Source organism: Hibiscus syriacus, unplaced genomic scaffold (assembly GCF_006381635.1).
Source record: "Hibiscus syriacus cultivar Baekdansim isolate YM2019G1 unplaced genomic scaffold, ASM638163v2 tig00110577_pilon, whole genome shotgun sequence".
Taxonomy (NCBI): Eukaryota; Viridiplantae; Streptophyta; class Magnoliopsida; order Malvales; family Malvaceae; genus Hibiscus; species Hibiscus syriacus.
In genome coordinates this window covers 1,727,067-1,754,743 of record NW_024062788.1, presented here as the reverse complement: position 1 = coordinate 1,754,743, position 27,677 = coordinate 1,727,067, and the positions used below count along the sequence as shown (strand labels likewise).

The window sequence follows — 27,677 nt, the reverse complement described above, 5'->3', positions numbered from 1 at the left end:
GAAGGAGTGGCCTGAAGTATCTCAGAAAGATCAATGGATTGATTTCTTCCGGAATCTACAAAGTCAAAACATAGCATGGCGAACACCGTGGTGATGCGTACACAAATCTTGTTCAAATGTGGAGATTTGGATTGGATTATATTACTGGGATTGTGGGGAGGAGTGGGATACGCTCCTTTGTTGATATTGAGACAGTACGGTGCCCGACAGTTTGTTCCCGTGACTCATGGTTTGACTGGTGCTGAATTTGATTATAAAGAAGGCAATTATAGAAAGAAAATCAAAGATGTGGCTGATTCTTGGAGGATGACTTTTAGGACTAAAGTGGTTGGAGCGGATGTGATCTTGACGCCTGATTATGAAGCCTGGAGAATCAGGAGGGTAAATGATAAGATACCTTTAACATCTGGAGAGGGATCAAGGTCGATAGAAGAACAAATCAGAAATATCCCTTCGAATTTGGAAATCCAAAGAATTGAGTTTGAAATGGAAAAGGCTAAAGATTCCAAGAAAATAGAAGAGATGGAGAGAGAAAACTTCATGTCGACTATCGAGGCTGAATTTCATGCCAGACAGTTTATAATGATGAGAGAACGGAAAGAGGAGGTGGAAGCTGATTTAGAAGACTTAAAAAAGATTATCAAAGGGTGCAGCAAATGAGAAAGAAACTTGGATCCAGAGAATTAGCGGCTGCAAGACGGCGAATCAAAAGTCTGGAAATTGAGAACAAGTGTCAGATCAAGAAGATAGAAGCTGGAAAAGCAAAAGTATGCGAGCTAGAGGCCGATAAAAAGGAATTGATCAAGCAGTATAAAGCTGAGGCTCGTAGAGCTCAAAAACTCCATGAAGAAAAAGAAGTCAGCCTGAAAGAATTAGAAGAAGAAAAGAATCAAGTCCAAGGGTTAAAAACTGAGATGAACAGTATAATTGAGGACTTTGAGGACAAAGATCGAAGAATTTTAGAGCTCGAAGAAGAAAGAAAGCAAAAGAAAGAAGAGATGTGGTCTGAGAGACAGGGATGGAATCGATTCCTCGATAGAAAGCAGGCAGAGATTGGATCGTGGATGCAGAGATTCTCGACAAAAAGTCAGCAAGTAGATGAGCTCACGGGAGAAATGGGAGAATTACAGATAAGATTCGAACATGAGATGAACCAATCTCGAGCTATGAATGATGAGCTCAAAAGTCATGTATCGAACCTTGAGCAGTCCCTTCTGCAAGTACAAGTTCCTCCCGCTTCAGTGGACCTAAGAGTTGCTCTCGAGGAAAACAAATCCTTCCAGAAGGAAATCAGAGAATTAAAGGGTGAACTCCAGAAATGTCGAATTCATATTACCAATCTAGAGAAAGAGATCAAACGCATCAATAAGGGATGGGAAAATACATACGAGCATTATCGATCCTTAGTAGAAGAACGCGAGCGCATGATGGGGGAAGCTATTGCTCAAATGGGTGAAGTGGCTCGGTACATGAATGAATTAGCCAATAGAGCGGAGATCATCCAACTGCGCACAAATCCGGTTTCTGAATATACAAGGGAGATCATCGCCATTATGAACGAAATTGTAGAGCTGAGTCTGAGGGCTAGGCCTTTATGTAATAGAACTCCTTTGTAATGAGTGAAACTTTTTATCCAATGAAAGTATTTCCGAATGGTTACTGCTTGGGTCAACGCCTTTTATTTGCATTTCATACTTGCATCATTCATTATGCATAAGTAAATTCATCATTTATAATGCATCACCAATAAAATGTATCATTTATAGCACATTACCAATAATATGCATTCGAATTTAAAAGAACAATAAAATTAATTTCCGAAGGGTTATGTGACAGACGATTCTGGCAAGTAAGAACTCCAATCCTTATCACACGCGAAGTAGAGCCATGGAGGCCAAGCTTGATCAATTAAAGAAAGAAATGCAAGAAGATTTACTAAGAATACAACAAGAATGGCAGGCAAAGATGGATCAGTCACAAAAGTCAATTATAGATCAAATACTGCAAAGCCAGGCTAATATGATGAATGAGATGATGACCAAGATGTCTGGGTTACGTACTGAAACAGTTAAAGAACCAAGCGCTGCCCCTGGTGAAGTTTCTAGGTAGGAGTCTACTCCGAGACTAGTTATCTCACCTGAAAAGCTAGTGGAACATCCTGCAGGGTCTTCAGCTGTAAAGGTTCAAATGGCCACGACTAACCCTCAAAACAGTCCTTATGAGTATATTGATGTAGATCCTGAGGAAATGGAGAAACCTAAAACGGAAGTACCGGAGCATTTAAAGGACTGGTGCAAAGGGTTTTTTAAAGAAATGGGAAAGCAGGGTTCTCAAGACGGAATGAATGCAGAGGAATTGAGTCTTGTGCCAGACCTAGTATTACCACCAAAGTTCAAAATACCGGAATTTGAAAAGTATGATGGAAAAACTTGTCCTGTTGCTCACTTGACCATGTTTTGTCGAAGAATGACAGGATTCGTGAAGGATGATGGGCTATTAATTCACTGTTTCCAGGCCAGCTTGACGGGGTCAGCTGTCAGATGGTATAACCAATTAACCCGAGCTAAAATAGGGTCTTGGAAGGATTTGGCCAATGCGTTTAAAGAACAATACCAACACGTTACCGATATGATGCCTGATCGTGTTACTCTCCAAAATATGGAGATGAAGCATAATGAGACCTTCCGACAGTACGCTCAGCGCTGGAGGGATATTGCTGCTCAAGTGCACCCACCACTTATTGAGAGGGAGTTTATAACCATGTTTATAGATACGTTAAAATCTCCTTATATTGATCATATGTTAGGAGTGGCAACTAAGAGCTTCTCTGATATCGTGATGTGTGGAGAGATGATCGAGAGAGCATTAAAGAAGGGGCAGATTGCCGGTAGCCAAGTTCCTGCAAAGAAACCCTATGTGAAAAGGAAAGAAGGAGAGGTGAATAATGTAAATTTCTCTGTGAGTAAGCCGAAGACGGGAAATTCTTCTTCATCTCAAGGAGAGACTAAGCGTGAGCATAACAATGAAAGGATGACGTTCACTCCCATACCAATGACTTACAGTGAGCTCTTCCATGGATTAGTCCAAGCTCACGTAGTATCACCAAAATTCATTGATCCAATTAAACCACCTTATCCAAAATGGTTCAATGAAAATGAGACATGCGAGTATCATGCAAATCTCAGAGGACATAACATTGAAAAGTGTCTCGCTTTTAAAAGAGTGGTTGAAGATCTGATCAAGAGAAAGGTGGTGTCCTTTAATGATTCTGAAGCACCCTGTGTTGCTGCAAACCCGCTCCCAAATCATCAGAATCAGGGAGTGAACGCTATTGAGGAAAATCAGAGAATTAAGAGGAGAATTGAAGAAATAAGAACACCACTGAAATGGGTATATGCTCAAATAAAGGAGAGAGGGTTGTTAAGCCCTAGAAATGAATGCTCAACGGGAAAAACAGAGAACTTTTGTGAATACCATGGTGAAAATGGTCATCAGATTCAGGATTGTCAAGAATTCAGGCAGATAGTCCAAGAATTAATGAACAAGCAGGAGTTGCAGTTCTATGAAGAAAGAATGAGTGAAAATGAAAGATATATCTGCGCTTCTGAAGAAAATTCAAGGGAAGCTGAAAAGAATTTAAAAAAGCCTGTCCTGGTCATATCAAAGCCAAATTATGAGGCCAGCAGTGGAAGTATAACATCTAGGGTGGTGATCAAAACCCCTGCGCCTTTTGCCTACAAGAGTAACAAGAGTGTTCCCTGGGACTATACATGCCAAATTAATACTCCTAAGAGTAAGGAGGAAGAGGTTGCTGAAGTTGGATTTTTCACCAGGAGTGGAAGATGCTATGCTCCTGGAAAGGCTGATAAAGCAAGAGATGTGGTTATTAAAGATCCTGATGATAAATTGAATGAGCCTGTTAAGATTGAGGAGGCTCAGGAATTTTTAAAGTTTCTGAAACACAGCGAGTATAATATTGTGGAACAGCTTCATAAGACCCCAGCGCGGATTTCAATGTTGTCTCTACTGTTGCATTCGGAAGTACATCGAAATACTCTGATCAAAGTGCTGAATGAAACTTTTGTAGGGAAGGATATACCAGTGGAACGTGTGGACAGGATGGTAAATCATATTAATGCAGATAATTTTATTTATTTTTATGATGACGAAATACCTGAAGAAGGAAAAGGCAGGGGCAAGGCTTTACACATTACTGCTCATTGCAAAGGAGTCATCGTCTCTGGGGTGTTAATTGACAACGGATCGGCCTTGAATGTCATGCCATTCGCCACTCTAAATAGACTTCCTGTGGATGTATCACAAATGAGGGTTTGTAGCAATGCTGTGAGGGCATTTGATGGGACAGAACGCAAGATAATGGGGAAGATGATTATCCCTCTCAGAATTGGCCCCACAACATTTGAAGTAGATTTTGTTGTCATGGATATTCATCCGAGTTATAGTTGCTTGCTAGGGAGACCCTGGATTCACATGGCTGGGGCAGTTCCTTCCTCCCTTCACCAAAAGCTCCGATTCATTGTTGATGGGACTCTAGTGACCATCAAAGCGGAAGAAGACATCATTGCCTCTATCACTACAGATGCACCATATGTAGGGGTAGATGAAAATGCACTAGAGTCCTCCTTCCAGTCCTTGGAATTTGTTAATGCTACTTTTATCTCTGAGGGCAAAAGAATTCCCATTCCTCATCTTTCAAAAAATACAAAGATGCAATTAAAGGAGACCTTAGCTAGAGGAGCAAAGGTAGGGAAAGGCTTGGGAAAGAAACTGCAAGGAATCACTGAAGGGTCGGCTCCAGTTCCTAAGAGAAATTATTTTGGTCTCGGATACAAACCAACGTACCATGATAAAGTCAAGGATGCACAAAAGCTTAAGGAAAGGAGGAAGGCAAGAGTAAAGGGAGAAGACCTTGTTTGGGGACTCATGGTCATTCCACCACTCTCCAAATCTTTTGTGTCTGGAGGATTTATGATTGACACGCTGAAACAGTCAGGGGATATTGAAGATACAGAAATTGTTGAAGATTTATTGGGTAGCCTGAGCATCAACGTTATCACAGAAGAGTCTACTGGAGAGTGTTCCTTGGCATCAATCCGTCCGTGTCCTCCTGGCTATGTTTTGAACAATTACACTGTTGAAGAACTCCCTGTGTTCTATAAGCACTTTTCAAAGTAATGCATAATAACAAATCTGTCTCCTTTTGACCCAAATATAATAGGGCTTTTGTAAAAGGACAAATTGTTATTTGTCATTGCTTTAATGAAACGGTGTTCTTCTTTCATTCTAATCTTAGCAAGTATTTTATTCATCTCTTGAGTATTCTTTATTCTTTATTGATAATTATTCTCTTGATAAATATTAGATAAAATTTTTGTCCACAGCCAAATGTACTCCTTTTGATTCGCAGGTCTTCAGATATCAACTGTTCGAGTAATGATACTTTTGAACCACAAATTGATTTTGAAAATGACATGTGTCTCGAAGAATCTGAGGGTTATAAAGATGAAGAGGAATGTGAGCTAAACTCTGAGCTTGTTAGAATGATGGAGCAAGAAGATAGACAAATATTGCCCCACAAAGAGACAACTGAAACAATAAATTTGGGAACAGAAGAGGATATAAAGGAAGTTAAAATTGGCACTTCACTCTCACCAAAAGTAAGAGATGGTCTTATAAGCCTTCTTCGGGAATATAAGGATGTGTTTGCTTGGTCTTATCAAGATATGCCGGGGTTGGAGACTGACATTGTGATGCACAAGCTACCAATAAAACCGGAATGCAAGCCTGTTCAGCAAAAACTTCGAAGAATGAGACCAGATATGCTATTAAAAATCAAGGAAGAAGTGAAGAAACAATTCGATGCTGGATTTTTACAAGTGGCCAAGTACCCTGAATGGGTAGCAAACATAGTGCCAGTTCCAAAGAAAGATGGCAAAGTTCGGATGTGTGTTGACTACCGAGATCTCAATCGAGCGAGCCCCAAAGATAATTTTCCACTCCCACATATCGATACTTTGGTTGACAATACGGCTGGTCATGCTCTTTTCTCTTTCATGGATGGTTTCTCAGGTTACAATCAAATTAAGATGGACCCAGAAGACATGGAAAAGACAACTTTTGTGACAATGTGGGGTACGTTTTGCTACAAGGTGATGCCCTTTGGACTTAAGAACGCCGGGGCAACATATCAAAGAGCCATGGTTACGTTGTTCCACGATATGATGCACAGAGATATAGAAGTGTACGTGGATGATATGATTGCCAAATCACAAACTGGAGAAGAACATGTAAAAGTCTTAAGGAAACTATTTTAAGATTAAGAAAATACCAGCTCAAGCTTAACCCAACCAAGTGCACATTTGGAGCTACTTCAGGGAAGTTATTGGGATTTGTAGTCAGTGAGAATGGGATAGAAATAGATCCTGATAAAGTCAAAGCAATTTTGGAATTACCTCCCCCTAGGACGCAAAAGGAAGTACGAGGTTTTCTGGGAAGGTTAAATTATATTGCCAGATTCATCTCTCAGTTGACCGAGAAATGTGATCCAATATTCCGATTACTGAGAAAGCAAAATCCAGGAGAATGGGATGATAGTTGCCAAGAATGCTTCGATAGAATTAAGAGTTACTTAATTACTGCTCCTGTCTTGATGCCACCAATCCCAAACAAACCATTGATTTATATTTGACTGTCTTTGAGAAGTCAATGGGATGTGTGTTGGCCCAACATGACGAAACTGGAAGAAGAGAGCGAGCTATTTACTATCTCAGTAAGAAATTTACTGACTGTGAGACTCGATATTCCTCTATCGAAAAGCTGTGTTGTGCTTTAGTATGGACTACTAAGAGGCTGAGACAATATTTGTTGTATCATACTACCTGGTTGATATCAAGACTGGATCCGTTAAAGTACCTGATGGAATCAACGGCTCTAACTGGAAGGATGGCGAGATGGCAAATGTTGTTGTCCGAATTTGATATAGTCTACATGAACCAGAAATCAGTTAAAGGAAGTGCTATTGCAGATTTCCTGGCAAGCAGAGCATTAGAAGACTATGAGCCAGTAAAATTTGATTTTCCGAACGAGGACTTGATGAGTATATTTGTTACTGAAGAGGATACTCCGAAAAATGAAACATGGAAAATGAACTTCGATGGCGCTTCTAATGCTGTGGGACATGGAATTGGGGCAATACTAGTTTCACCTGAGGGAGATCATTATCCTTGTACTAGTAGGCTCGCCTTTGAATGCACTAACAATATGGCAGAGTATGAAGCATGCATCTTGGGTATTCAAGCTGCAATTGAGCGCAAAGTTAAAAGCCTAGAAGTATTCGGCGATTCTGCTCTGGTTATTTATCAGCTTCGCGGGGAATGGATGACTCGAGACTCCAAGTTGATAGAGTACAAGAACTTAGTGATGGAGTTGATCAAAGAGTTTGAAGAAATTTCTTTTGCTTATCTTCCTCGTGAAGAAAATCAAATGGCAGATGCCTTGGCTACGTTGGCAGCTATGTTTAAGGCCGATGATCAATCTCGAATGATGCCTATTCGGATGAGTATAAGAGAAATGCCAGCTCATTGTTGCAACATAGAGGAAGAAGAAGATGATAATCTCCCATGGTATTATGATATTCTCCAATACGTAAAGTATCGGGCTTACCCGGCAGAGGCAGCGGAGAATGATAAACGGACCTTAAGAAGATTAGCAATGGGGTATGTCCTTGATGGAGATATATTGTATAAAAAGGGCAAGGATCAGGTGCTTTTGAGATGTGTGGATAGAATCGAGGCCAAGAAAATACTTGAGGAAGTCCATGAAGGAGTTTGTGGAACACATGCTAATGGATTCACAATGGTTAGAAAAATCATGAGGTTTGGGTACTATTGGTCCACTATGGAAGGAGATTGTATCAGATTTGCTCGAAGATGTCATAAATGCCAGATTCATGATAACCAAATACATGTTCCTCCTTCACCACTCCATGTAATGAACGCACCTTGGCCGTTTCAATGTGGGGCATCGATGTCATTGGGGCAATTTCACCGAAGGCCTCAAATGGACATCGTTTTATCTTAGTGGCTATAGATTACTTCACCAAATGGGTTGAAGCTGCCTCTTATGCTAATGTCACAAAAGGAGCAGTGTGCAGATTTCTAAAAAGAGAAATCATTTGTAGATATGGAACACCTGAAAGGATCATCACAGATAATGCATTGAATTTGAACAATGATTTAATGAAGGAAGTTTGCACAAAGTTAAAGATCAAACATCACAATTCGGCTCCTTATCGCCCAAAAATGAATGGGGCAGTAGAGGCAGCGAATAAAAACATCAAGAAGATCATCACAAAAGCAACTGAAACATATAGAGACTGGCATGAGAAATTACCTTTTGCATTGCTTGCTTATCGCACGTCCGTTCGTACATCTACTGGGGCAACACCATTCTCTTTGGTATATGGGATGGAAGCAGTTTTACCTATTGAGGTGGAAATACCTTCTTTGAGAGTATTGATGGAGTTGAAACTAGACGAGGCTGATTGGGTACAAAGTAGGTTTGATCAATTAAATTTGATTGAGGAGAAAAGGCTGAGAGCTATCTGCCATGGCCAAATGTACCAGAGAAGGATGATACGAGCATATGACAAGAAAGTCAGACCTCGAGAATTTCGTGAAGGCGATTTGGTACTAAAAAAGATCTTACCTATGCAAAAAGACTTTCGAGGGAAGTGGATGCCGAACTGGGAAGGTCCCTATGTTGTAAAAAAGGCATTCTCAGGAGGAGCTTTGGTGTTAACAGAAATGGATGGGGAAGATTTGCCTAATCCCGTGAATTCAGATTCGGTCAAACGATATTACACCTAAAAAAAAAAAAAAAAAAAAAGAGAGGAAATGAAAAATGAAAAATGAAAAAAAAAGAAGAAAATAAATAAAGGAGGGTTCAAGGTGAAAACCCAAAATGGGCATCTTGAAACCAAAGGAGGATTCGAGTTGAAAATCCGTAATGGACGGCTCGAATAAATTGAAATGGTAAATTCCCTCGGAAGCCTAACGGTTTAGGGAAAGACTCTCATGCTCACACATCTTTTGTACGATCTGAATCTTCGAAACACATGTCAACCTTCGAGAAAGATTTGGGGTGAAGAAATAGAAGGACTCAGCATTTGATATTCACTATATTTGTCCATTGTTTTTCTTTGTATATACTTGCTTTCTTGTCCCAAAAGATTGTACTTTCTCATTATCTGTCTTCAGTAAAATTTTTGAATTTGATTCAATGTCCTCGCATATATTCACCAAATTACTAATCAATAACAACATCAGTTACTATGCTTTACTCTGAAAAGTGTCAGATTATGGGGATTTTGAAACAGGTGTTCACCAGAGAACACATGCAAAGGCACGCTCCCATCAGTCATTAAACAAATCATTGAGGAAAAAGAGGGTTTAAATCAAAGAAATCAGTTTCAACATAATCATACTGTTCCCAAGCAAAGAAGTCCCAATTTAAAGGCATGTAACAAGGAGAGTCCATTCTGAATGAATTTTCTCTGAAAAATCAATCAATGACCAAAGAGTCAAAGATGCAAGATAAACTCTCTCGGGTTAGATCAGAAGGACAAAGTCAAAGAATATTTAATGAGAGGTCAAGAAAGTAATCAGGCATGGATAAACGCATAAATATCGCATGTTTCGATCAAAGAGTATGAGGGAGTCTCAATGCCAGGAACGAACTGAGCATAACCCTTTAAACATGCATTTAGATCATTCTTAGAGCATATTGATAACATGAAATCATGGCATATGACCATTTTTTACAGGATCTTCAAGACTTATTGAAGCAATGAATCAGTCAACATCAACTGACCAGACTTCCTCATCACGTAGGAGCCGTGTCAACATTAGGATAACCAGCCGTCCTCATCACGTAGGAACCGAGTTATCACCCTTCCTAAAGGTGGCCAGAGTTTTTCATCATGTATGAACCGTGTCATCCCTAGACCAGATCTCTTCATCACGTATGAGCCGTGTCAACCATAGATAACCAGCCGTCCTCATCACGTAGGAACCGTGTTATCACCTTTAGATGGCCAGATCTCTTCATCATGTAAGAGCCGTGTCAACATTAGGATAACCAGCCGTCCTCATCACGTAGGAACCGAGTTATCACCCTTCCTAAAGCTGACCAGATTTCCTCATCACGTAGGAGCCATGTCACTCTTAGACGACCAGACCTCTTCATTGCGTATGAGCAGTGTCGTCCCCACCAACAAAACTATCCATTTTTTTAACCAAAAAGAGGAGAACCAGACAAAAAACGTGTTTTCTTGTCGTCTTTGCCCTATTCTTGTTAACACAAGAATGTGCAAAGAGGGGCAGCTGTAAATACCCGTTTTTGTCCGGGTTTTTTTTCCGTTATTATTATTATTATTATTATCGTTATCTTATTATTTTATTATTATTTATTATTACAATTTTTGCAGGCCTAATCCCTAAGCCCAATTCAGATTACAGAGGCCCAACAACCCGAAGCCCATTTGGCCCAGAGACCCTAAGCCCAATTCAGATTACATTGGCCCAATCCCAGTCCCCGACAACCCATCAGATTAGGGTTTCAAACCCTAAATCAGTTTAGGGTTTCAAACCCTAAATCAGTTTAGGGTTTTAAACCCTAAATCAGTTTAGGGTTTCAAACCCTAAATCAATTTAGGGTTTCAACCCTAATCCCTTAACTACACAGCCGCCGCTCAAGCCAGATTCCAATCCCCAGCCGCACGTTGATCTTCACCGAGCCACCAAGCCGAGGTGTCCCGTCGCCGCCGACTGCTCTCCTGCGTGAACAGTAACCCCATCAAATAACAGTGGCCTAAACTTACCCAAATCTAAAAAAAAAACCCATTAAAATAGCACCCTAAAATCCCGAAAAATCTGGATTTTATTCACCCAATCAGAGAAATCAAATCCTAGCTACCTAGATATCATCATCATCTCACCAGGAATCCAGAGGCAAGCAAAGATAAAAGAACAAAAAAAGAAACCAGAGAGGGGGAGAAAATTGAAAACAAAAAAAAAACAAAAGAAAAAAACAGAAAAAAGGAGAGAGGAAAGAAGAGTTTTACCTCCTCCTCGAACCACCACCGTTGTGACCTTCTCCGATCCCAGCTAGCCCCGTATCCGAAGGTAAAGCCTTCTCCTCTTCTAGTTTGGTTAGGGTTGGAGTACAGTGGGCTTTGGGGTTTTGATTTGCTTAGGTTTTTAGTAGAGAGAGATGAGGTTACTCCCCATGGCCACCGATCTACGGTGGCCGGGGAGTTTTGGGTTCTCCGGTTGCTAGAGAGAAAGGTTGAGAAGGAATGTGGTTGAGAGCCTTTTCGGCTCTCTGTTATGAGGGAGGGACGAGTGAAGCGGCTGAGGAAATGGGGGGGGTTAGAAAATGATTTTTAGGGTTTCATAATAACCCTTAAAAGGGTTATTTTTCAGACGTCGAACGGCGTCGTTTTGAGGCCGAGTGATGGGATTAAGGGCTAATAGCCCATTTGGTCCTCTTATCTCTGTAATCTTGCACGCGTGTCCTTAGCATTTATGGGTAAACAACAGTTTAGGTCCCTCAAGCTTTTGTAAGGGTTGCAATCTGGTCACTAAAGGAAATCCATGCAATCTTATTTCGAGCCTATAGTTTCATTTTGTTTTATTTAAATCACTAGTTTATGTATTATGTAGGTTTTATGATCTTCGGATTTGGACATGTGATTTATGTTTTTCTTCATTTTGGTCACTGGACTGGTTTGTTAATATTTCTGAAAGTTTAGACATTGAACCCTTCATTTATGAAATTTTTATATTGATCACTACTCTCATATTTGGGTAAATATCGATTAATGTCTATTTATTTTACGTTCATTATATTTTAGTCCTTATCTGTTTATTATTACATTTTTATTAAAGTTCGAATTTGGCCCTCAGATTTATGCATCTTCTGTTTTAGTCACTGTTTTGGCATTTGGTTTAAATATTTCTTTTATCCTTCATGTCTTTGTGTATTTTCAGTTTAGTTATTTAACTCTTGTTTCTTCGATTGTAGCCCTTTAAATTTCTGTATTTTGTATTTTGGTCCCTGAAATTATCATATGTGCTTATTTGGTTTGTATTTTGGTTTGTAATGTTAACTTAGTTTTATTTTAGTTATTTATGTATGAATGTATTTTTACATATTCTATGGTTATTTGTATTATGTAAGTAATGTATTTAATTCAATTTAATGTAAATGTTTATATTTCCAATCGCCATTTTATTTTCATTATATTTGATTTTATTTTCAAGAAAACATATTTATAGAATGGGCGTGGAAAGTATCACTTGATCGAAGTGGTACAATCCGATACGACGTTCAAACAGAATAATAAAAATGCACATTCTTCCTTTTACAAGCTTATAGAAATTATTTTCATTGTTTTTATCTTTTGATTAATTTATTTGATGGTCATATTGTTTAATATTTAAATTTTAATCTTTATTATTATTTCTTCATTGAATCTTAATATGAGTGATGTATGTTTTGGAAAGTAATATGATGTATTTTATGTCAATTTTCGTCATTATCTTTTAATTTAAAGAGAAAATATTCTTTACAAGTAAGAAATAGACGAGGTAGCTTTCTCGGCGGAGGATTGCAAATCTCGAGATTTCTTATCGAGAAAAGGATTTTTTTATTTTCAATAAATAAATCATAATTTATTTATTATTCTCATAATTTTTATTGTATTAATGGTTGTTATGTTACTATTAATGATACATAAATTAAGCATATTGAATTTTCTACTCATGACGATATTATTTAGTGGTAATTCAAAGATATGATATACTTTATAGATAAGAAATAGATGAGATAGCTTTCCCGTTGGAGGATTGCAAATCTTGAGATTTCTTACCAAGTGAAGTATTTCTATTATTTTATTTTAACAAATATTCAATAAATAGATCATATTTTTTCCTTCATATTCAAATTGTAATTTCCACCATTTACGACGATGTGTAAGCGACACAGTACCAATTTTGGGCGTTGTGGGGGTGTTTATCCTTCCCCACACGTAACCGACTCCCGAATCCATTTTAATTGAATCTTTGGTAAACGCAGACTATTTTTGTCTTAAAAATGATCTTTCTTAAAATTGTTTTAAAAGACGTTTTTAGGTATTCGGCCTACCTAACCCAAAGGTCGATGGCGACTCTATTCAATTTAATTCAAATCCGTTCAAAATCATCAATTTTTCCAAAATAAAGTCGTAATCGTTTTTAAAATAATATTTAATTGTTTTACAAAAAAATGGTTGTGACATGAGTGATAGGAACTTTTTTACCATCAGGGAAATATATGAATCGAGTAGAAGAATCACAAGGACTAGAAGAATCCAGGCTCTTGAAATCAAATACAATATGGTATGTTGCTCTTGTGTCAACAATCCATTTAAGTGAAATATTAGAATGTAAAGGGTTGTTAGCAAATATACCTGCAAGGTTAACAGCAGATTCTACAGATGGATTGTTCAATAACTGCAAAATTTGTTCATACTGTTCTTGAGTGAACAGTGGAGTAGAAGAAACAGAATTAGATCGAGTAGAAGCAGCCACCGAGTCAACAGAAACTGTTGAATTTTCCAAAGCATTTGAAACTACTTTCTTCTTAGTAAACTTGTAATTGGAAGGAAATCCAATTAGACGATAGCACTGATCCTTCTTGTGACCTTTGATCTTGCAGTAATCGCAAGTACCAGAGAACTTTTTTCGTTCAGATGAAGCAGTAGAGCTAGAGAACAAGGCCATTGAATCATGTACAGTAGCTACAGAAAGATGAGAACGTTGCGATTCCTCTTGAATCATCATGGAATAAGCTTGATTCACTGTAGGCAAAAGTTTTATAAGAAAATTTTGACTCCTAATTGTTGAGTAAGAATCGTTTAATCCCATCAAGAATTGAAACAATTTTTGCTGAACAAGGTGTTTCATATTATGCTAGGAAACATCACAGTCGCAAGTAGTAAACGAGATCAATGATTCGTACTTATCCCACAACATTTTCAACCGAGTAAAGAAGGAAGAAATTGTAGCTTCACCTTGACAAAGTGTAGCAATCTCTCGATGCAAAAAGAATATGCGAGAGCCATCAATTTTATCTAACCTCTCCTGCAAATCGTTCCAAACGGAAGCAGCGCTGGAGGCGAACACTAGCCCAGCTGATAAATCTTTGCTGACGACATTTAGGATCCAAGATAGAACTACTGCATTATACCTATCCCACTGCACTTGCAACGCATCACTGTAATCACTTCGTTGACAAGAGCCATTGATGAACCCTAACTTGTTTTTTGCAAGTAACACAATCTTCATTGAACGACTCCAAACATTGTAGATTTCTAAGCCAATCAGTGGTTGAGAGACGAACAGAAGCCCATGCATATCGGATGGATGAAGGTAGAGCAAGTGAGTGAAGTCAATTTCCTCGGCAGAAGGCATCGTTGATAGAAGAAGGAAAATAAGAAATTGGGGAAAAAGGTGTAGTCAGGCGAAAAGGGGCAAAATGAAAAAAGGAAAAAGTAGGAGACACAAAGCGAAATGATCGAATTTAGGTTGATATCATGTTAAAACAAGAGAATTACTGAAAATGCCTCAATGTATTAATTTATCTCATTTACACCACTTATATGGTATTTACAACAAAACTATTGCCTAACTAATTCTCTAACTGATTCCTAACTTCCTTAACAACTTCTTTATTCTTAACATGCAATAATAAAAATATTTGTCTGTCCTATATGAGTAAAAATAAAAGAGAGAAACACAAGTTTTATTTATTTTTAATGTAAATGAAAATTATTGTTTCAAAATAGAAATAATCTGTGATTGAAGTAAAAATCGATTATCATATTAACATTTCAAATTTCAATAATTAGTCTACGATATTAAATTAAATTTAGCGTAGTCACATTATTAATATTAAATTAAAAAATAATTTGATTGATTGATCACATGTTTAAATTTGGATAATCAAATGATAGAAGCATATATTATAAATTTATAGATGCTACAACTTTGTCTTATTAAAAAAAACTATATCACTAGTCCATTTTGTTTTCAGTCTGATCGATTTTGGTTATCATTTTTTTTAATTTAATGTGTTTGGTATCTAATGTTATCGATATGTTCGGTTTAACTCCCTCGAATGTTAACCTCCATTAACCCATTAATGGATGTGTGACATGATAATTTTAAAATAAGAAAAAATCTCAACACTTCTTCTTCTCCCTCTCCTCTCACTTCTTATCCTTCATCCATTATTTCTTCTTCTTCTTCTATCAAGAGAACCCACAACACTCAACAAGACATAACTCCCATAACCCCAAAACTTCCACTGTAAACACCGAAAATTTAAATTTCAAAGCTAAAAATTAACTCACACTCACACATTCATCACCATCCCTTTAAATTGACCACCCAACCCTCATTTTAAAAATAAAAAATAATTTAAAAAATCCACGCTCCAACTCAAACCAAGCCTAGCAAAAGTGGATTCTTCTTCCTCCGTAACCTACAAAATAGGATAAGAAACCAAAATTGAAGCACTTTCATGCTCCAACTCAAACCAAGCAAAACCTAGAAACGCTCCAGCTTCGATTGGTTAAAGCAAACTTGGCTAGATCACAAGAGAAGGCTAAGAATCTAGCCACATTCGAAGCCCGGGAGAACAACAAGATAGCCATGGTTGCATCATAATCAAAAGGAAGTGACAGATTGACGTGGTTATAAAATACTTAATCTTCTTAACCATAATCAAAAGACATGGTGAAAACTGGGTAGGAGAAGCCATACAATGACCGCCATTCGGCGTCACGGATCGGAGCATCCATCAATCATATATGGTCGGTCGAAAGAGTAGGAAAAATGACGATGGAGAAGTGGGAGGAAGGGGAAGGAGGAGGCGAATAATTGGGTTCCCTTTCTTCGACGAAGGGAGTGATTTCTTCGAAGAAGAGTGACGAGAAAAGAAAGTAGGGAGGCGAGGGAAGAAAAGAGGAGATGAGCATAGAAAGAAGAACAAGAAGAAATCGATAATGTTAAAAATTAAATAAAATTAATTAAAAAATTAATGATAAAAACCGATCTGACCGGAAAAAAAACGATTACTAATATAGAAACTAAAATATATGGTGTTGGCGTACGTGTTTAAACGCGCTTATATAGTAATTATAGATAGAAACTAAAATTATTTTAAATTGACATTTAAAATATATGTGTTATTGGTGTACGTTTGAATAAGACAATAAACATTAAAAGATATCTATTATAATCGATATAATTTTTTATTGCTTTCATTTCCTATTGCTTTTCATTTTAGATCAATAAAAAAACTATAATTTTTTTCATTTAAAGTTTTTGATTTCTTCCTTGTTTTTTTAAGTACCTATATTCAGTCTGTACTATTCATTTATTGAATGTTTGATAAATTATTCATGAACTATTCGTATAATGTTCGTTTATATTTATTTGTTAAGTTAAATAAACGAATATGGATAAAAAATTATATTTATTCAATAAATGAACGAACACGAACAGAAGTGTGTTATGTTTTATTTTATGATCACGAAAAAACTCGTTTATGTGATCGTTTATCAACTCGTTTATTTATGTTCATTAACAAACTCGTTTACCTAATTCTCTTTTTTTTTTTACTTTTTTACATTTTAAATATTGGTAAAAATAAATATTAAATAGAACACATGATAAAAGTTACATTTTAAACTATGAATTTTTAAGAGTTTAAACACCAATAACTTAATTTCATCATTTTTCTTTAGTTTGAAAATGAAATTAAAAATTGAATATATAAATGAATGATAATAAATACTAAAACAACGCTAAACAACCTTATTCAGTAACTCATTCGTGAACATATAAACAAATATGTTCATGAATATGTTTATTAACATATAAAAAAATATATTTGCGAATATTAAATGAATATGTTCGTGAACAATAAATAAACAAACACTTTTAAAATAAATAAACGATCACAAACATAACATTATTCGTTCAAACTCGATTAATGTACACCCTTACCATTATTTATAAACTTAAAAAAATAAACACAAAACAGTTATTATTGTTATATACTAATAATCTTCAAATATAGTTGCTAGTTGAATACAAAGGGAAGGAGAAAGAGCTTTGTTTGAAGGAGGAAGTGGTGAATAAAGGTCAGGAAAATCGATTTTCCTGAGAAGATGAGCGCTGCGGGGTTTAGGGTTTCATCAATTCCGAGCAGCGTGAGGAAAACGATCCAAAACATAAAAGAAATCACGGGTAATCACAGTGAAGATGAGATTTATGCAATGCTTAAAGAATGTTCCATGGATCCCAATGAAACCGCTCAGAGGCTCCTTCTTCAGGGTACTCCTTTCTCTTCATATTCTACTTTTAGGTCTCTTTCTAGTTAAGTTTTCCATTTCTTTATGGTTTTTTAATGGTTTTTTTGGATTAGTAAAATGGGGTTGATCTTATGCTTTTTGGGGTGTTCTTTGTTGTATCTGTGTTTCCTCGAGCTTGTCTTTGATCATAATTTCATTTTTGGTGATTTGAGTTTTGTTGCTGGGAACTGTAGTAGGTTATTTTTTAGTATTCTCTTAAAGAACTCTCGGAGTGTAACGAGTTTGCACTGTCCATTGTATTGTTACATTATGATTTGATATGTTCTCTTTTTCTTCTCTTTTATTACTTTATATATATGTTATGTGTACCTCTGTAAATGCAAGGTTTGGTTATTTATTTATTTTTCCCCTTCGCAAATTGCATGACTGTTGGCGTTCAGATTTCTTTTGCTTAATGTTCATTTTCCCAAGGGTTAGGGATTTAATTTGTATATGGTCTTTACTTAGATCTCTTGAAACTAGGTTTTGATTAAATTGCATCTTAAATGTCTTGTCTGCTGCAAATTTATTCTTTTGAAGCTCATTGTTTGGTTTTCCCGCTTTCTGTTCATTAGTTAGACATTATCTGTTGGTACATTTATGAATCTATCATTTTCTGGTTTTCTTTCACTTATCTTATTCTGAGGCACAAAAGGGTGACTTCTTAACACTGAGGAGTTTTACTGTTTGTGTTGATTTAACCACTATATCAGGACTTAATACTATTGTGTTCAGAAATACTATCGTATCATGGCCTTCTATTTGCTGTAAGCTTATCAGTTTTCTCTACTTATGAGGCATGGCTTTGTTTGGGGCCAAAAGCTGTCATGTCAGATATATGTTGTTCTTAGCTGATGTTACTCTCGTTTATGTGTATCTAACTGCTTTTTGCTGGTATATTATCATTTTACTTGGTGCAATCCTTTGTGAAGTCAAAAGAAATAGATGACATTTTGCATTGTCCTTCAGATCCTTTTCGTGAAGTCAAAAGAAAACGTGACAGGAAAAAAGAGGTAAGAGACTCCACTGCAAATTGCACAAGAATTTACTCTCTTTTTGAATTGCCGCAAGTTCGGCATTTTCCTGTTTTGGCAATATTAACCTTCTTATTGTTAAGATATTGGTATGGAAAAGTTGAAGTGGTTTTATATGTGAGTAAGCAAATAAAAAATTGAGTAGGTGATGGAGAGAAGTAGATAACTCCTACCAAATTTTGTTCTACCCATGGCAAATTTCTATTGCCTATAAGGTTTGTCTCGAGGCTGGAGAGTTTGGGCATGAAGTTGTTGGGGGGTGTGTAGGATTGACTGGCAACCTCAGGATGAAAGGGTGAAAGAATAGAAAATGTATTGGCAGGGTCCATGATTTGAAGAAAGTTGATCTACCATGGTGTTTACATGCATCATTTTTAAATTATTATTGGGAGTTGGGGGATTGAGACTACATGGCAGTATTTAGTTAAAAATGCCTTTTATTTCACCTGTATAGTACAGTAAGAAAGATTTCCCCCCTGTTTTGTTTGGTTTAGACTCTGTTTAATCATTGCAGTTCATATGATTTTACTACTCATTGTTGCAGAGTTTGAACGATAAAGAGTCCCCAGATTCCCGGTGGAGATCTGGTTCACAGGGAAGGGGGAGTAAGGGTGGCCGGGGAAATTTTCTTCCTCGTTATGCAGCACATGGTAAACAGAAATTTGGAAGAAAAACCTATTTAATATTATCAATTCTTGTATAATGTTAGGCTTCTGAAGTAATGAGTTGATTGTGCTGCATACTTGTGTTTGTTTCAGCCATGTGACCAATTTAGTACAAGGTCAATGAACAGGTTCATTAATTTTGTTTTAAACATGTTTTTCTTTTCCCCTTCTCTTGCATTTTGTTGAGTTTTATGTCAGATGTGGTTTTTGTTACAGCTTGTGCGGTGCTGAACTGGTTGTCATTATATTTGCCCTCTTTCAGTTTTATAAATAAAATTTCCTCGACTCTTTTGCTAGTTTTTTTTTAATTTGGATTATTGTCAACGATTATATTCATGCAATTTGTGCCTGATTATCCTATCAGAAACTGGTGTTTCCAAGAGTTCTGGTCCTGGGAAAGATAATGGAACAAATCAAGATGCAGAGAAAGGTAGTGTTCAATCTTCATTAATCTCACTGGAGACAAAAACTAAAGAATCAACTATGGTAGCCAGGTAACCAGAATTTGCAGATCTGCTATCTTTATGATTTTCTTTTTATGCTTTTTGTTGACTATTGATTACAGTGGCTTCTTAAATGCAGTTTGTTACATTTTCATTGTTATGTTTTATAGTCCTGTACCTGTCGTGGTCGATGGTCCCACTGGTGTAGTGGCTGAAACTTCCTCTGCACATGCAAGAAATGCTGCCAATCAACATCGGGAAAATTCATCTGTTGTCAGCTATGACTATGGGAGTGCACCATCCCCTGCTGGTGCAATAAACAAACCCACCGTTGCATTTGAAAGTGGGGACATGAGTAGGCCGCCTGCAGCAAGCCCTAGTGATTGCTCCATGTCGACGACTCCAGCATCTTCCTCGACAACCTGCATCTCGTCCTCAGACCCTGTACTAGTTCCATCCAGTGATTCTCAGCCCCCTGGCACTTTGGGCACAATCAAATGTGAAGTGGGAGGTGGCCGGGCTTCTGCAGAACCAAATGCAGTTGTCCCTACTGAAAGAAAATTAGCTTCTGGTCAGGATTTTGGGGGGGAAAAAATCAGTTTTGGAGACTTATATTCCTTATACCGATCAATCTGATTAGTTTTTTCTATTACTTATGACAGCTACTGAGATTAGTAGCACTTTCATGCAAGGAAGGATGCCGAGCAAATCTTCTGGAGTTGTGAAAAATCTGCAGAGTGAGTCTGTCCAACCTTCATCTGCTGCAACCCATGGTTCCTCTATGAGTCGGCCTCCATCCAATTATGGTAGCCGCTCACAAGTAATTGGCCCTCATAAAGGTAGTTGGAATGAATATTGTCTTCATCAATGTTCTTTTGTAAGTTTTTAACGTATTGGTAATTGCTGATGAAACTTGAGATGGGCTTCTTGTTGGTTTTATGGCTTAATTGGATAAAACTAGAGAAACATTGTGGATTGTGTGCTATAATCCTTCCTCCTGATACACAGAAGAAAAAAAGCGGATTTTCAGCTTTTTGCTAGACTGTACATGGGTGCTTATGTTGTCTTGACCTAGCCTATGTATCAAGATATGTGAGTTATTTCTTGGAGCTGGGATTTATGTAACTTCACTTAGACTAGGAAAATTTACTTGAATGTTTTCCCTTGTCTGCTTGACAAATGATGTTCAGGCTCACTATGTTACCCTTTATAATCGTTGAAATCTGTAGCTATTTTTGGTAAATTGATATCAGTCACCTTTTCCTCTGAGAAAAACATAATTCAGTAGCATGTTTGTTTCAAGTTTGAATGAAAATCATCATTATAATTGAGAAGGAATGTAAATAGAAGTAGCCCTTTAAATAACAGTGTAACGGTGAGAAACAATAAATAAATCTTTTAAATCTTAAGATATCTTTAGCACAAATTTACTTGATTTTTCATTCTTTCATATTACTAAATACTAGTGGTTTGGCAACTCTAAATGAAATTTTTTGCTCTTGAACATATTTTAATTCCTATATGTCATCAACAGTTGGTTCTATTAAAGAGTGGAAACCAAAGCCAATCAGCTCTAATGTTGGGCAGGGTTCTGGAACAACTGGTGCATCTGATGTTCCTACTAGTTCTGTTGAAGCCAATGTTCATTTGCAGCCTGTTTCAAGAGTTCTTGACTCTGAAGAAGCAACTTCAAAAATGCAGAAGAAGCTAGAGGAGTTGCATCTCCCACAACGTCAACATGTTATAATTCCAAACCATATCCATGTCCCTGAATCTGAAAGAACCAAGTTGAGTTTTGGAAGTTTTGATTTTGGAGTAACATTGAGCAATGCTGGTTATCAGGATAGTGCTAAGAGTCCTACACCTTTGTCTGAGCCTTCTCAAGATGTTGATGAAACTCCAGAGGAGCAGGCTTCAAGGTTTGTTAACTTTTTGACTTCTAAGCAATTTTGACCCCCATTTTCTATGGAATAAGCAATGATAATCTTTCTAGGGATCACTATCATGCTACTATTTGGTGTTTTTTTGTATGCTTGCCTCATGCTATTTTCTTGTATGTTACTGTTTCTAGCAATCAAAATGCATTGTCAACTGTTGAGGAAGGAGATTACGCTGATCATCCACAATCACCTGCACATGCTCCTGAAAAATTGTCCAGTGATGGTGGTGTTTCTAGTTCGATTCCAGAGTATAATGAAAACAAGCAGGAGAATGCATTGCTCTCTGGAGACCATCAATACTCTGTGGTCCATGCACCTCCTAACTACAATTTTGGACTTGTCCCTCCTATTTTAGCGCCAATTGAGAACCCTGACTCTCAAGCATGTGATGTTTCTCACCTTTCAAGTGTTGTTGTAAGCATCCCCTACATAATAATGCTGCTCTACTGTCTTTGTATTATTCAAGCTCAATTTTCTTTTAGCATGATTTTTTATGAAAAAAATAGTAGAAAGTTTAATGTTAACTAATTTATCTAAAATTCTTGGTTTGAGTTTTTCTTTTGCTCGTTTTGCTGATTTCTATAATATTGATTCCATAAAGTCAATTTCAATTGTGCCAGTTGGCTCTGATACTTCTTTCTTGTGTAATTGAATGCTTTGATGTGTAGGTTCAACAGCCATTTGATCCAGCAACTTATCATGCCCAGTTTTACCGTTCAAGTGCTGATAATGATGGTCGTTCTTCTCCCTTTTCCTCTGGTGGAAATGCCACAAAATACAATTGGAATGTTGTAGTACTTCCTCCACAGATTTCTCCATCTACTCAAGAGGTTTGTAGAGATTAAGATTAAGAACCTTGCATATGTTCTTTATCAAAAAAGAACCTTGCATATGTTTACACAGAAAAGGTGTATTTTACTAGGGAAATATTTTCTTTTTGAATAAATCATGGAATCTGTTAGTTGAATGAGCATATTGCTTTTCATTTTCTAATCGACTAATGTGTTTGAGGTAATATAGCACAATTCTATTGGACTTTGATCTATTGCCCATAATTTTTAGTTGCTGCAATATAGGTACCCAGCTTTTGAACATTCTAGATAGATGATTCTCTGTCAACCTACTTGGTGACTACAAAAGTATCACTTATTTAGTGTTTATTGTTGAGAAGGTAAATGGTTTTGCTATAGCAGCAATAAAACCTGGAACATGTTTGATTTTTGGAGCTCCTTTGGGTGAGCTGAGAGGTTGACTTGGTGAAATTCGTAGTGTTATAAGATAATGATTGTCAGACAAGGCAGTTGATTGCTTTTATACTCATCTTTCTGTGCAGTATTACATACTAATACTGAATTTGAATATTCTGTTATTGCTGGACTCATCCAAACTCTCGACACATGCATATTGCCTGTATATTAATTCATTTGTTTTGGAATTTGGAGCTTATTTGCATCTATTGGCACTTCACAGGGTGTAAACAATTTGGTACTGACAACAGCAAGTTCAACTCCAGTAGTAACTCAAGGTACTGGGCTGATGCAAAGTTCTATACCTGCAACACAGCAACCAGTCCATGTCTATGGCTCAGCAGCTGGGGTGCATTTACCGCATTATCCTCCAAACTACATTCAATTTGCCCCCTTTTACTCTCCTTTTTATTATCCTTCTCCTGCAATCCACCAATTTATAAATAATGGTGCTTTTCCTTTACAACCTCAAGCTGGAACTGTTTATCCTTCTGCACCCGCAGCGCCTACTACAGGAGTCAAGTTTTCTCTTCCTCAATTTAAACCTGGAAATAATACATTAAGTTTCTCACATATTGTAATGCCAAGTGGTTATGGACCATATGGCTCCGCCCCAGCTAGTTATAATCCCAGTTCTGCTGCCACAACTGGAAACTCAACCACAAATGAGGATCTTGGTGCATCTCAATTCAAGGAAAGCAATGTCTGCATCATGGGGCAGCAGGTTAGCAACATGTTCCCATTTTTGTCATTTTTTTTGAAGAAATAATGAAGCAAAAATTTCATAATGGCTTGTAGGTTCATGTCCCAGTTTGTTCTTAGTTTATTTTTCTGTGATGGTTACATGTACCTTTGGCCTGTTTTTTTATTTTTTATTATAGAGTATACTGCAAGCTATTGATATGTTTGGGACTACATTTATGAAATAAGACAAGAATGAAAGAACTATCTTTTATGTTCATGTCTCAATTTCTTATGTCAGAGTTGAGATTAAAGTAGTTCTTTGCAGCTGGGTGTTGTCTTTGGTGTTTGAAATTGAATTTTGCATTCAATCTATGATGATTTTGCTTCTCTTTTTCATTTTTTTATGTTACTGTTCTGAGAAGCCCGCAAATGCCAGTTCTTGTTCTTCTGCTTCTTCCAGTTTAGGGGGACACTTTGGTGTGGTTGATAAATGTGCTTCTTATCAAGATAAATTCCTATCCCAGGATGATTTTGCTACCCTTTTCAAACTTTTTATGTTACTGTTCTGAGAAGCCTGCAAATGTCCATTGCTTTTCTGTTTGTTCCAGTTTATGGGGACAATTTGGTGTGGTTGATAAGTTGACTTCTTAATCAAGATAAATTCCTATCCTTTTTGGACCAAAGACAGTGCCACCTTGATGCATTAAATTCATGTTAATTTAATGCCTAAAATGGTGATAATTTTCTCGTAGGTTGATTTAATTTTCTGTTATGGTTCCACATGATATTCTTATCTGTGCCCGTCTCCCATAAGCATTTTCTGTTCTGATATAGATAAACATAGGTCTGGTGAAGTGTCATTTGGCGTTTACCATTTACCATTCTTGACTAGTTTATTAGGTGCCTTTTTTTATATAGAAAAAAAACTTTTTCCTTCTATTATCATTTTTTTCACATATTTGCTTTGCTGCAGAGTGAAGGTTCAGCTGTGTGGATTGCTCCCCCTGGTCGAGACATATCCAGTCTGCCAGCTAGTTCATTCTATAACCTTCCCCCTCAGAGTCAGAATGTGACGTTTGCTCCAACACAGGTTGGTCCTGTCTCCTTTTCCGGTATCTATCATCCACAAGGAGTAGCAGCCGGTGTTCATCCTCTTCTACAACAGGCCCAGACTATGGCTGGAGGTGTTGACATGGGGGGACCTGCTGCCAATTTTTATCAGCAGCCTCAGCATGCACAGATGAACTGGCCTAGTAACTACTGAAACAAGGACAGATATGTTCTTTTGTTTTTCTTCTTTTTGTAAATCAACCAAACAAGACAATTCAATGTCTCCAATCTTGTGTTACTTCTGGGAACTCCAACAGGTTTGAATGGAGAGGAGCATCAAGAAGATACACCCATTAGCCAGAGTTGAAGATTGTAATTCTGTTCAAGGAGGCCACCAAAAAAAAAAGAAAGAAAGAGCCAATGGTATCTTCTGTTTGCTTCGGTTGAGGGCATAAAGGATTCAGTTTCGCCTTTTAACTGATTTTGACCATTTTAAAGTTAGTGAAGGTAGGCACGTGCAGGTCTGTCTCTTGCTATATGGTTTTTTACCTGATTTTCCTTTTCATAGTTTAATGCCTTTTCTCTTCATATTTTCCTTTTTCAAATTGTTGAACTCTAGCATTTACTATTAAGGGTGAGAATCTTTCCCTTTTGTTTAAGGTTTAGGGGGTTCTGGAAGTTATGATTGAGGTCGGTGAGAATTTCTTTTCCATCTCATCTTCTTCGTCTCTTTTGCCAGTCTTACCTGTAAAGTTAATTTTGATAACAAGAAAAGGATGTACTGAACTGTTGTAATTGGTATAAGCAAAGGCCAACAGATTTTCAATTGTTTTGTTTCACTTTAGGCTTCTGATTTGAATTGTGTCCTAAATGCTCTCCTCATTAAGTGAAATGCAAGTGTAGTTTTGTATGTTTTCTTGGCTTGCACAATTATATATATATTTGTTGTCAAAAGGTGGGCCTTTCTTTAGCCTCGCTTGTAGAGCACTAGCACTAGAAGATGAATTATATCCAAATATTTACAGGATTGTTCGTTGGTGCAAATCAGTTTGATGTTTTAGGGGTGGCAGATATTTTGCACATGTTCTGTAATTGCTAGCGTCTGCCATGTTTATCAAAATCTTCAAGGTTATGTTAAAAATCACTAACCTTTGACAAAAAATATCATTAAAGGTGATGATTGGTCATTGGATGTGTGATAATGGGTGAATGATTATTCGGCAAGACAGTAAGGAGAATCCAAAGCTTTAGAGGTTTAATTTTCTTTTTTAAATTTTAAATCTGTAAGGTATGTTTTGAATGATTGACGAATTTTATTTTATCGATAATAATGGAGGGAATACTTAAAAATAATAATGTGAGAAACGTTGGACATATATCACGTGTAAAATTTTAAGCACCTAAAATATTAAAACCACAGTTTGCACACTAATTTTTTTTAATTGAACTTTTTAATAAAATAAGAAGTTTATCGAACATATATAAAAACTCTAAAAATAAACCATTTTTAATTCATAAGTGCACATATGCTCGTGTTTTTGAGCAATAACCCATGAAGGAAAGATGGGTCACGACGCAGAGGAGGAGGAGACGCCGCCGGCAACACCAAGTCCAACGACCACCGCCGGCGAGGACCAAAAAGAGACTTGGAATCTCCAGAAACAAGCCCTTATACACGAACTCTCTCACAAGCTCATAAGTCATAACTGGAGATCTACAGGCCAAGATCGAAGCTGCTATAGGCATTAGAAAACTCGTTAGAAAAATCTTCCGTTAAGACACGTTCCAAATTTGGTGCTGCTGTTGTTATTCAACCACTTGTTTCAATGCTCTCCTCCCCTAATCTCGATGCGCGTGAAACTTCTCTTCTCGCTCTCCTCAACCTTGCTGTTAGAAATGAAAGGTCGCTACTAAATCTTTGGATTCATTTTATAGTTCCGTCTTTAAGAACTTTTTTGGTTGATTTCTTGTTGTTTCCATTGTCTGTTTGGTTGATCGGAAAGTCATATTAGAGGGGGAATTGGATTAAAGTTATTGATAAGGTATATAGGGTTGGATTCTTTTAGTTCTTTGAGTTAATTATTAAGTCAATTAAGTCATTTAGTTTTCTGTAAATTTGATAGTTTTGGACTATGGGATGATTGTTTTGAGCTTTTAACTGGTTCGTAACTACACCTAAATATACACTATCACACTGTACTTGGCTTTTAACTGGTTCAAGTAACAACTCAACCCCAAAATAGAGAGATTACCTTCAGCTTGAAAGACTGAAGATTTTATTGGAATATTATTTTCCTCAATCCATGAATCCCTTGCATGGAGTGGACAGATTTCGGATTTAGATCGCATCCATGAATCTCTCACCACAATTCCCTTTCTTGCTTCTTAGGTAGTGGAACTGACAAAGAAAACTGTGGCCCGGGTCTCCAAGTGATATCCTATAAAGGCTGCATTTCTCCTTCTGTGAAATAATTATAATTTTCTGTAAAACGTATTTTGAAAAATATTTTTTAGGAAAATGAATTACATTTTTTAAAAAATATTTTACGATGTTTAGAAGATGATATTTAAATATTTTTTCTATTAATTGATGAGTTTTTTTAAAAATTATTTATTACAAATATTAAATATAATAAATAATATTATTTATAATAAAACTTAATATAATTATTTTTAAAATATTAAAATAATTTATTTATTATTAAATATTATTTTTATAATTTTATTAATAAAAATATTAATATTAGTATATTTTAAATATCTTTATTAAAATATTATTAGATTATTAGATTAATATTAAATATATAAATAATATTATTCATTATTAATAATTTAATAATACTATTTCTATGAAATTAATAAATAATATAAATTTTATTAATAATTTATTATATATTATTAAAATAAAAATATAATATCTTATATTATTATAATATAATTGATTTTTTTTATTATAATATTAAAAATATAATATTATGTTATTAGAAATATTAATAAATATATTTTAAATATTTTAATAATTAATATTTTGATTAAAATGATATTAAAATATTTTATTAATATTAAATTCATAAAATAAAATTATTTTGAGTATTTATTCTTTGAAGTGAAAAGTTCGGAAAATGACTTACG

The 27,677-nt window shown here is 36.3% G+C and overlaps 1 protein-coding gene across 1 annotated transcript; it reads left to right on the top strand.

Annotated features, from left to right (window-relative positions):
• Window positions 1-17,149: 17,149 nt before the first annotated feature.
• On the top strand, window positions 17,150-25,371 carry LOC120133101 (GBF-interacting protein 1-like). The gene is made up of 12 exons (XM_039149751.1): window positions 17,150-17,465; window positions 18,452-18,495; window positions 19,061-19,166; window positions 19,546-19,675; window positions 19,795-20,195; window positions 20,287-20,463; window positions 21,159-21,543; window positions 21,696-21,978; window positions 22,233-22,394; window positions 23,035-23,535; window positions 24,469-24,977; window positions 25,010-25,371. The coding sequence occupies exons 1-11, from the start codon at window positions 17,300-17,302 to the stop codon at window positions 24,757-24,759; spliced, it is 2,646 nt and encodes an 881-aa protein (XP_039005682.1). The 5' UTR covers window positions 17,150-17,299; the 3' UTR covers window positions 24,760-24,977; window positions 25,010-25,371.
• The last annotated feature ends 2,306 nt before the right edge of the window (window positions 25,372-27,677 follow it).

What these genes read in the sequence shown, in the direction of transcription:
- LOC120133101 (XM_039149751.1), top strand. Translation starts at nt 17,300, where the DNA reads ATGAGCGCTGCGGGGTTTAGGGTTTCATCAATTCCGAGCAGCGTGAGG. An exon ending in CTCACCTTTCAAGTGTTGTT is followed by an intron (nt 21,979 to 22,232) that starts GTAAGCATCCCC and finishes TTTGATGTGTAG; the next exon opens with GTTCAACAGCCATTTGATCC. An exon ending in TTTCTCCATCTACTCAAGAG is followed by an intron (nt 22,395 to 23,034) that starts GTTTGTAGAGAT and finishes GGCACTTCACAG; the next exon opens with GGTGTAAACAATTTGGTACT.